Source organism: Fomitopsis serialis (assembly GCF_022376445.1).
Source record: "Fomitopsis serialis strain Sig1Antser10 chromosome Unknown B0H18scaffold_711, whole genome shotgun sequence".
Lineage (NCBI taxonomy): Eukaryota > Fungi > Basidiomycota > Agaricomycetes > Polyporales > Fomitopsidaceae > Fomitopsis > Fomitopsis serialis.
The window spans coordinates 4,418-15,336 of record NW_025955671.1 but is presented as its reverse complement, the minus strand read 5'-3'; the positions used below and the strand labels follow the sequence as shown (position 1 = coordinate 15,336).

At 57.0% G+C, this 10,919-nt stretch overlaps 3 protein-coding genes across 3 annotated transcripts; 2 read left to right on the top strand and 1 right to left on the bottom strand.

Moving 5' to 3' along the window:
• Positions 1–2,096: 2,096 nt before the first annotated feature.
• On the top strand, positions 2,097–2,851 carry B0H18DRAFT_849414 (uncharacterized protein; the record flags this gene model as incomplete). The annotated part of the gene is made up of 2 exons (XM_048039589.1): positions 2,097–2,556; positions 2,607–2,851. Coding segments are annotated over 2 exons (705 nt in total), but the record flags the coding sequence as incomplete, so codon positions are not given.
• A 748-nt stretch (positions 2,852–3,599) lies between these two features.
• Positions 3,600–4,207, top strand: B0H18DRAFT_1131791 (uncharacterized protein; the record flags this gene model as incomplete). The annotated part of the gene is made up of 3 exons (XM_048035514.1): positions 3,600–3,770; positions 3,823–4,108; positions 4,164–4,207. The coding sequence occupies 3 exons, from the start codon at positions 3,600–3,602 to the stop codon at positions 4,205–4,207; spliced, it is 501 nt and encodes a 166-aa protein (XP_047884298.1).
• A 4,293-nt stretch (positions 4,208–8,500) lies between these two features.
• On the bottom strand, positions 8,501–10,075 carry B0H18DRAFT_1131787 (uncharacterized protein; the record flags this gene model as incomplete). The annotated part of the gene is made up of 5 exons (XM_048035513.1): positions 8,501–8,646; positions 8,734–8,919; positions 9,545–9,782; positions 9,841–9,885; positions 9,947–10,075. The coding sequence occupies 5 exons, from the start codon at positions 10,073–10,075 to the stop codon at positions 8,501–8,503; spliced, it is 744 nt and encodes a 247-aa protein (XP_047884297.1).
• Between the last annotated feature and the right edge of the window lie 844 nt (positions 10,076–10,919).

Sequence of the window (10,919 nt, the reverse complement as noted above, 5' to 3'; positions counted from 1 at the left end):
CGGTGGTTTAACCTCGGCCATTTCCGAGCTCAGTGCTTCAACAACAAACTCGGTCATTGAACACTCAGCTCGGCCCTTTAACTGGGCCCCTTAACACTGAGCTCAATGCTTTGATACTGACCTCGGCGGTTTTCACCGAGCTCGGCGCTCGAAACCTCGGCCCGAGCTCGGCGCTCAAAACCTCGGCCCGAGCCTCGGCCATTTATCCTCGGCGCCGAGCCCGGCCAATTTTTCTCGGCCACCGAGCCTAGCTGTTTAACCTCGGTGGTTCAATACTGTGCTCAGTGGCTCACTATTGAGCTCGGTGGTTTGATACCGAGCTTGGTGGCTCATCTCTGAGCTCGGTGGTTCAACTCTGAGCTCGGTGGTGGTTAAATATTGAGCTTGGTTGACACAACCTTGGTTGTTTTCCAGCTGAGCTCGGTGGTTAACAATTCTTGTTGTTATATCACCGGCAGATCAAACCTGAGGTGTCTGGCTGGTTTGGGAGAAGCCCGGCCGGTCTGTTCATCTGGGGTCCGGCTGGCTGGATGATTACAAACTAGCCTGGCCAGATTGTTTACAGCCCAGATTCCGCAAGGCTTCTGGCCGGATGTTTGGAAGGTGGAATTTTGCCCGGCCGGACCATGTCATCTGGGGTCCGGCCAGAAGGTTAGATATCAACCCCGGTCCTGGCCGGAACATTGAGAACCCAAATCTTTGGAGGCCTCCAGCCGGACCATTGCTGAGTGCGCCGGCCGGACCATTGCTGAGTGCTCCGGCCGGACCGTTGAGAGCCCAAATTTTCGAGGCCTCCGGCTGGGACACTGATCAAAGGTCCGGCCAGAACATTGAATATGTGTCCAGCCGGACCGTAGGAAGCCTAAATTTTTCGAGGCCTCCGGCCGGACCGTTGACCAGAGCTCCGGCCGGAACGTTGGATAACAGTCCGGCCGCACCGTAGGAAACCCATATTTCTCGAGGCCTCCGGCCGGTACGTTCACCAGAGCTCCGGCCGGAACGTTACCCAACACTCCGGCCGGACCATTCCAAACCACCACCCTCCCTCCGGCCGGTTCGTTGCTGGCGGCGGCCGCTCCAAACGGTAGACCCGGAGTGCTCCGGCCGAGCCCGGGTACACCGTTCGAAACGGGCCAAATGCACTCCGGGTGGACCGTTCGAAACGGTCAAGTTCCACTCAGTAATGTGCATAATCAAGTGGGGCTCAGCACACGCGAGATGAGTGCAGGTCACCTACATGACGCCCTGAACGCCATTCACAACCATTGGAATTGGTGTAAAATGGAGACAGCAGGTATGTCATCATCTCCTCGAGCAGCAACGTCACTCACACCTCACACTAAGGGTCTTTCCTTGCTCGAAAGCTGAAGGAGGCCTTCAAGGCGCGAGACAGTAAGACCGGCGTGTTTGCTGCGTTGAACGAGCTGGCTGGGGACCAGGTGCACGCCTGGATCAAGATGAAGGACGACACACCGGCTCCCTTCGCGACGCCCGCACCCGAAAAGACGTCGACTCGGAAACGCAAAGGCAAGAAAAAAGGCAAAGGGAAGCAAAAAGGCAAGAAGTCGAACAAAGAAGTTAGTAGTGTGTACATGCTAGACGAGAGCATAGGTACGCTTACCAATGGCTCTTTGGCTGTGTCACATCGACATGCTCATCACTCATTAGTCCCCAGTGCGGGGAAGGTCTACGATGACCTAGTCCAGCAAGAAATCAATCCCGAAGATAAGTTCTCGGCGGCCGCAGCAGATGGGGTTCCGCAAGGGACGACGAACTACTTCAAGAAGGGCCTTGAGCTGGAGAAACGCCAGTAAGTGTTTCTCACATGGCTTGTCGTTCCTTCACTAAAGCCTCTCAGGTTCGAACTTCGTGCGAAGGTCAAGAAGAGCCGTGCGCCTGCCAGCGCCGAGCTTCTCGACGACGAAGACACGCTTTTGGCGGGGGTCAGCGGGGCACGGCGGACGCTCCGCCGTGAACTGGATAAGTGGCGCGAGCTGCAGGGCTCTCTCATGCCTCATATCGACTATCCTGACGCAGAAGGAGATGAACAAGATGATGACAGCGAAGATGACGAAGGCTCAGGGGCTCCTGAGGAAGAACCCCTCGCATTCCCTTCCGATTTCTCTGCGCATGAGCGCGAAGACCTTGGCCTGCAAGCACTCGCTATATTCGAGCGCAGAATACGTGTAGGTCACGCTTACGACCTTCTGGACGGTATCAAGCAATCCCTAAACCATCAAGGCGCGTTCCTCCTTGACAAGCGCAAGCACGCACGGGGACAGAAGGACAACATGCGCTCGCAGACGCAGGTCAATACCGCAGTTGCGCATACGCGAGCAATCGCTGGACTCTACAACTACAACCGCGATCGGCTTATCGCGTTGTGTGCGGACCAAGCGGACATCCTGACCGCAATCAATCTGGACAACGATCTCAAAAGCAAAAATTGGCGAAGTCCTCGACAACTGGGAGACAGTCGCGAGGAGGCGAGTTGGATATGGAAGGTCGTGCCGCCATGGAGGACAGAAGGCGAGGCGGAGGCCTGGCAACTCGAAGGTGTGCAATGCCAATGCCAAATGACGGCGGCGTGACTGACGATGGATCAGTCGATCGCGTTCAATGGTTTCGGGCGAGAGCAGAGAAGGACCGAGCGAATGAAGAGGTCAACAAGCTTCACGCCGAATTCAAGCGAACAATACTCGGGTTCAAGAGCATGTCCAATGCATGGGAAGCAGTATCCACGAAGACGGATTTGTCAGAGGGGGCACGCGTATATGCCAGGAAGAAGGCGGACATGTTCAGCAAGCTTAGTCTTCAATGTGCTAATCACTTTGCGAGCACACGGAAGGACCACAAAGACAAATGGGATTACACAATTGTAAGTAACTTATTGTTCTGCGTACAACCTGCTCACCGGCTCCTCCCCGTAGGAGCCGATACCCGCTACGTCGCGCCCTGACGACCTCGCCAAGGACGGCGAACCACGGGTGCCATGAGCGTCGGCAATGCAGCGAGGAACCCCACACGTCTGGCGCATTATCAACTGCTCTCAATACCCCCTCGCGTACCTCTTCATCTATTCTGAGTCAAACGACTAGCAACCCTACTCGTCTGGCGCGTTATCAACTGGTCTCAATACTCCCTCGCGTACCTCGCGTCTCCGTCTATCCTCACACTGTCGCCTACCGACCCTACTTCTCTGGCGCGGTATCAACCAGTCTCAATACTCCCTCGCATACCTCACCCTGTTACTCGCATTCATAACTGCAAACACGACTGCGTCTCGCATGTACCCTCCATAGAAGACGACGACCATCCCTTCTCTGGTCATCGCTCGCCGCTCGCTACCCCTCCCCCAGCATCATCGCAGACGACGCCGATGTCTAATACACTGCCAGTATGGTGAACCTGAGGTCGCCAACGAGCCCCGACACACTTTGCCTCGTTTCAAGCCGTCGTCCTTGGGCCCCGCTGATACAAAGTATCGTAAACGCACTGGCGAGAAGATCCAGTAGCCGCGAGAAAGCCAATGGGCTCAGCAGTGAGTAGTGTTCTCCTTCCTCTTCCAATTCATCCTACTCATTCCATCTGTCCACCACATGAACTCCTCTTCGCCCTACGTCGTGCTGTACAGCCCGGAACGGATAGACTTCGCCGTCCATTCCGGCGGACGCGAAGTCAGCGACAAGAAGAGACCTTGTCTGGTCACGGCGGTAGAGGAGCATCGGATTCGACTCGCTCCGATGCTGACAGCCCGGAAGCGTTCAAGGGTAAGTTTGTGTCCTCTAAAATCGCGACGACGTACCTGACTATGTGGGTTAGATGAACCCCGATTCATGGAGCATTGTCGACTATGGTTCGCAAGGTCCCGATCGACCCAGCCATCCGAACCCCGATGCGGCGACCTTCGAACTCACCCTGAGGCCGGGTCGTACGCGCGGATGGCGACCGACGAGCTGCTTCGTGTGGACGCGCGATGGAGGGGAGTGGGTCCAGTTGAGTGCCTTCCAAGCACTGCGGGCCCAGGGGAAGGCATCGGTCATCGACACGGCCTTCGAGCTGGATGCGATGCAGATCGAATCGCTGCGGTTGATGCATGGCGTTCTGGGTCCGTCCGCTTTGCTTCACGCCAGCAATATGTACTGATGATATCTTACAGCCAGAGGATGATAGTACCGGCAACGGCGATGAAAGAATAACTAGCTAGATATACTGTACAGCCACGCCCGCTCCCTCACGTACCCGCTGAAATGTTCCTGCCAGCGTCGGCTTGCGACCCAGTTCCGCGAAGCGTTATGTGGACCGGCCAATGCCTGCCATCTCCCCGCCATCCTTCACCACTATCCAACTAGAGTCGACACCATCGCAGCGCCTCGTAACGCGCACCTACGCTGGCACGCTCAAGTCAAGCACGGCGACGAGCGTCAAAGGCGAGCAAATGGGACCGCAATACGAAGGAGTAGGGGCAGGCGGGATGCCTGGGAGAAGAGGGGAGAGCGGAGGTCGGGGAAGGCGACGGTTGGCCCTTGGTGAGCGTATCTGTTCCTCGACGCATGCCCGGTCGTCCCCACCGTGCACCTGCATGCCCGCCCACGTCCCTCGCGTGTCCTTCGCGTCACCATCGCCATCGCCATCGCGTCCACATCCTCTGTCGCCCTCGCTATCTCTCCCTCGCCATCGGGTCTCCTCCGCGTCCGCATCGCCATCTCCCCCGCCATCGGGTTTCCACCGCGTCGCCGCCATCGCCTATACTCTCCCGTCATTGTGTCTCCTCCGCGTCGCCGCCATCACATCTCCTTCGCGTCGCCCTCGCTATCTGCGCCTCGCCATCGCGTCTGCACCGTCGCGTCGCCGTCGCCGCCCGTGTTGCTTTTGCCCTCGCGTGCACATCCTATCTCGCCCTCGCTGTTGCGTTCACCGGGGCCCTCCGTGTCCTCTGTTGCTCTCGCGTCTCATAGTTGGCTCGCCCTCGCATCCTTCCGTCGTGCCCGCGTTGTCTTCCGCCCTGCTGCGTGCTGCACGTGCTGACGTGTAGTGGTGGCGCCGTGGACTCGCTGGTTGGTGGTGCTGCTGTGGACTCGCTGGTTCGTAGCCGCGTCCACGGCTTCCATCGACGTGATGCGGTACACGTCTATCCTGTGGCCGGGTGCTGGTCCTCCATGTGTTGTCATGCATTGACTGTCGACTCTCCTTGCGAATACTGATGTACCTAGCTATAGTACCTGTATGATCTGGATTAGCACTGTAGATCAACTGTTAAGCTGAGTGCGATTAGGGACATAGATCACAGCGGATCAGGCATAAGAATGATCTGTTGAGCATAGAATTACTAATGAGCACTGAACTAGTGTGTGCTAATCCCAGGATTAGTACTGGATTAGTATACACTAATCCTGCGATCAGTATTGAATCAGTGTATGCTAATCCCAGGATTGTTACTGGATTAGTATACACTAATCCTGCGATTAGTACTGGATTAGTATACACTAATCCTGAGATCAGTACTGAATTAGTGTACACTAATCCTGAGATCAGTACTGAATTAGTGTACACTAATCCTGAGATCAGTACTGAATTAGTGTATGCTAATCCTGAGATCAGTACTGAATTAGTGTATGCTAATCCCAGCATTAGTACTGGATTAGTATATACTGATCCCAGCATTAGTACTGGATTAGTATATACTGATCCCAGGATCATCCAAGATTAGTACTAGATCAGTGTACACTAATGCATGGATCAGAATAGTATCAGTGTTAGATTAGTGTTGTACAATTGGCCTAAGACTGTATCAACTTAATGAGGATTAGTGAATCTGATCCAAATCCTGATCTTATACAGTGATTTACGACTTAGTGCAGGATCAGCATTGGATTTAGATTGGATTGACTTTAGAGGGGTACATTAATGGCCCTGGATGAGCTGATATTTGGTACATTAATGTACCCTGATTGATCCACTTTAACTGACAAAGATGCAGATACAGAAGTTCCTGAGCGACATGGAGCGACCGGATGACCTAGGTGATGAAGCGGTGTTCTGCCGGTTTGTCCGCAAAGCCGGGCAATTCTTCCTCCGGAAGGGACGGCTCTGGAGATGCGATCCGGAAGGAAAGCACAAGTGCGTGATCCGGAAGGAACGGCGTCTGGAGCTACTGAGGCAGGCACACGGCGATCTCAGGCATCGCGGAATGTATACAGTCCGGACGCGACTACTGGAACGATTCCGAGTCTGGTGGCCTCACCTTGATCAAGACGTGAAATGGTACGTCAGTACATGCCACGAGTGCCAGTTGCGGAGTACGCAGAAAATCAGAATCCCACCGATGGTAGTGACACCGCTAGGCCTCTTCCAGAAGGTCTATATTGACACGATGCACATGCCGAAGTCCGGAGGGTACTCATACATCGTCCAGGCCCGGTGCTCGATGGCATCGTACCCGGAATGGAGAAAGCTCCGGAACGAAACGGCGCGGACGCTGGCCGCTTTCATCTTCCAGGAAATCCTGTGTCGCTGGGGAGCGGTAGCTGAGTTTGTCACGGATAACGGGCCCGCGTTCATCGCGGCAATGGAGATCTTGTCGAAGAAGTACGGTATCAACCATATTAAGATCTCGCCGTACAACTCGCGGGCGAACGGCGCGGTGGAACGAAGGCACTTCGATGTGCGTGAGGCGGCCATGAAGCTCTGTGGAGGGAACAAGACCAAGTGGCCTACGGTCATCAATGCGGTATTTTGGGCGGAACATGTATCTATTCAGAAGAGCACCAGGATGTCACTGTACTGGATCGTGCACGGAGTGGAGCCAGTGTTTCCGTTTGACTTAGTGGAGGCGACGTTCCTCGTTCCGGAGCCGGAGGGAGTACTATCGCAGGAAGAGTTCATTGCACAGCGCGCACGGGCACTACTGAAGCGGAGGGAAGATCTCAACGCGATACATGGGAAGGTGCTGACGGCGCGGTACAAGTCCGTGGAGCACTTTATCAAGAAGAACACACACACAATCAAAGACTACAACCACGGTCCGGGAGATCTCGTTCTCGTTCGCAACTCGCAGATCGAGACGGAGCACAACCGGAAGGCAAAGAGATGGTACCTAGGACCGATGATAGTAGTAAGAAGAACGGAAGGGGGTTCGTATATCCTGGCAGAGCTGGATGGGAGTGTAGCGCGACACCAATATGCAGCATTCCGGGTGGCACCTTATAGAGGCCGGAGGGAGGGAAAGATCAGCATAGAAGACCTGCAGGAGTGGGACGAGTACTTACCGGATGAAAACGAGGAACTGGCCGAGCGGTTCACCATGAACGAGGCGGAGGAGGAGAGCTCAGACATGGAGGAAGAGGAGATCTAAGAAGAGGAGGCCGCGGCGCGGGCCTGTCAAAGAGAGACAGGAGGCGTCGGAGGGGACTGGTCCGGAGGAGGAAACAGCGGAGTAGGGAAGGAAACAGGGATGGACTGAAGGTGGGTGATGAGGAACGCCATGCGCTGCTCCACGGTGGTTAACACATCAAGAACGGCGGGATCAGAGGAAGAGGCGGCCAGCTCACGGACCCAGTGGGTCAGGGAGTCGGTATTGCGGGAGATCCTGGTAATGGAAGTGGAAAGGTCGTGGACGCAGATCCCGGTGTCGATCTGGTGGCGATCCAGCTGTTCGCGGAGGTCGGTGATGAGGTGAAGGGTGCGCTGTGCACGGTCCCACAGGTCGCGGTCGGAACCTTCGAAATGCGAGCGGAAGGCGAGGAGATCCTCAAGAAGGTGCTCTTGAAAGTCGGCAAACAGAGACTCGGAGCGCTCGGCATGGTTCATGAGGGCGTTGGTACAGCTCTCGAGGGCACGGAGCTGCTTGTCAACAGACAATCCCCGGAGGGAAGGTTGACGGACATGTACGTTGCCTGACGGAGGCCCTGAAGGGGCTAAGAAGGACGCGGCGATGGATATGCCAGGTGGACGCCGAGGCGGGCATTCAGGGGAGTACGGAGGGGGCCACGGTCCACTCTGACAGGGGAGGGGCCGGAGAAGGTTAACACGCACTGGACGAAATCATAAGACGGTGGGGGTGACGTACCATGGCAAGGGTGAAGAAAACGGGAAATACGGGTGCGCGGAGGAAGTGAGGAGGGACCGGAGGGAGGATAGAAGTACGAAGGAAGGAAGGGGAGGGGAGGGATCAGAAGACCCGGAAGGATAACATGTGTTGGGCGCAAGGCAGAGGGGAGGGGGACCGGATGGTGCGGATCGGAAAGGGGGACACGGAAGACGGGAAGCAGGAAGATCACGAGGCAATACACGGTGATCTTATGGAAGAAATACTGGGGAGGAAGCTAGAACGATTGATGGCCTCACCGAGTCAAAAAGGGGGGAGGGGTACCGAGGGCACGGGGAACAAAGAGGACGGCAACGACACCAGATTTACCTGGGGAACGATAGCAGAAAACGTGAATTGCGGGACAGCGGAGACACAGCAACGAGTATACATGTCTACGGACGGCGGGTACCTCTACGCATCCTCCTCGGACTCCGGGTCGTCACCACCCGGTAGTGGCATGTCCTCATCCTCCTCAATCTTGTCGACCCCCTCCCGCCCACCGGTAGGGTCGTGATCCTGGCCCGCCTGTGAGAATCGAGCGGTGTAAAGAGACTCCACTCAAGCGGTGTCGGCCTTGAGCCTCCGGGCACGGTCCCGTATGGCGCCAGTGCGGGGAAGAGGGGGAGTGGGACGGGAAGACGGACCGGGAACAGGAGGCGCGGCGGGAATGGAAGGGCCAGGCTGATCATCCCGGAACGCGCTGAGAAGGTTGTGGGGGACGTTGCCATGAACTCGTCCCTGCACGGAAGTGCGGAAATCGTAGTCGCGTGCTTGGGACCGAGAGATGAGTGGGTGAGGGCCAATGTACCACATCTCAAAGGGACCCTTGTCTGCAACACGGGGTAAGTCGGACGTGGAAACGGGTCAGCGGAACTAAGGAAAGGAGGTGCACCGAGCGTCCAGAGGGAACACCGTGCCTTGCTCCGAGCGCAGGGGGTGCACTGGTGATGAGGAAGCCCATCGGTGCGACAGATGGTCCCGTGAGTAACGCAGGACTCGCAACGGGGAATCACATTGTACACGTGGGGGCCGTATCGCATCCGGTTGGCCTGGGTAGAACCGGAAGGGAGGGGAGGAACTACGTCGCAGCCAGAAACAGGGGCGGGAGGAGGAGTAGGCGGCTCGTCAGCCACGCGGAGGCGAACACGACAAACGGGGAGCCCGGAGGGGGTGGCGGATGGAGGAACAACGGGCGGGGAGGAAACACGAGGAGGAGGGGACGGCGTGCCCAGAAGAAACAAGGGTTTGCGGTCAGGAACGGGCAGCGAGATGGCCATAGGGGAGGTGGGGCGCGAGGGTGGAGGAACGGGGAGGATAGCGGGACGAGCAGTGCGAACCGGAATGGGAGCGGGAATGCGTGAAGCAACCGGGGCCAACATTGTACCGGAGGGCGGAAGGGACGAAGGGACCAGCGGAGGGAGGACGGACGGGCCAATGACGGTGAAAAGTGCTCACTAAGCACCAGGGGAGCATCGTTCCAGCGCGCGGTGCGCAGATCATCCCGGAGGCCGACCCGGTTCTCGATGTCAGCACGAAGCTGGGCAGCATACGCCTGGTAAGGTGCCCCTACTGCAAAAGCACGCTCCGCTATGGTGTCGGACAGCCGGTTCAAAGCCTCAATGGTGGAGGGCGGATTGCCGGGGGACTCATGTCCGTTCCGCTGTGCGACCAGGGAGTTGGCCTCGACAGTAAGCTACGGTGGACTAAAGGTCAGCAACTGTATGAAGCGGAAGGAAGACGGGGACTGGTACCTGAAGATAGACGGCCCTACGGGCCCACCGGAGCCATTCCATTACCTCGAGGTCCCCGGCGTCAGCTGGAGGGGCGGTTAGCACGGGCGGAGAGAAATGTTGCCACGTCGTCCCAAAGCTCCATCAATTGCGCCTGAGCTGCGCGGCGTTCGTAGAAGGTCAACGCAGTAGCGCCGGAAGGAGCCGAACCCAAAGAGGAAGCAGATGGCTCGCACGATATCGGAGGGGAGGCCATAATGGAAAGACGAGAGTCGGATGAAGGGGAGATCAAGGGAGTTGAAAGCAAGCGGACACGGCATCAAGATGGCGGGCAGCGGCGTGTTTTGTGTCCGGAGGAAGCTGGTCAGGGGAATCGATCTCACGGAGGAGGCGCCCGGACGGAATACATCATAAGCAACAAGGGACAATCGTGATTAGGGGAACGCACAAGGAGTCCTCAAGGCGGAAGGGCCTGGATGATCCAGAAGGCAGGACCTGACCGAGGATGGTCAGAATTTCAGGTGGGGGAGATGTGGGGCAGGGACGTAGCCCAGCCCCGTAAGGCAACATATAGCACAAGGAAAGGAACGGCACAAGGACCGGCCGTTCATTCAGAGAGTCACGAACGACTACAAGCCAAGGGTACGCTACGAAACAGTGTTCCCTCCGTCAAACATCTCCGGAACGGTGATGTCGATACCCTCCGGGCCTCCGACCGAACTCTCCTCCAGATCTACGTTCCCTCCGGCAGCACCCCCGAAAGCACCATCCGGTTCGGTGATCAGGCGGACGGAACGGCCCAAGTCGTAGATCTCGCGGACTACAAACCCGACGTCGCTACGGATACGACCGGCAGAGGACCGCTGTTCGCTCATCAACGTGCCCATGCGAGCATGAAGGGAGTCGTGGTTATCGGAAGCAAGCCGGAGGGAAGATAGGCGAAGGGGTGGGTCTACGAACTGAGGGGGAGACTGCGGGCGAGGCTGTCCGACGGACGGATTGGCATGGACCCTGTGAGGGGACCACGCGATGGCAGGATACAGGGCAGTGCCGGTGTTGATGTCGGAGGGAATGCCCTTGAATACGGTGTCAACATACGC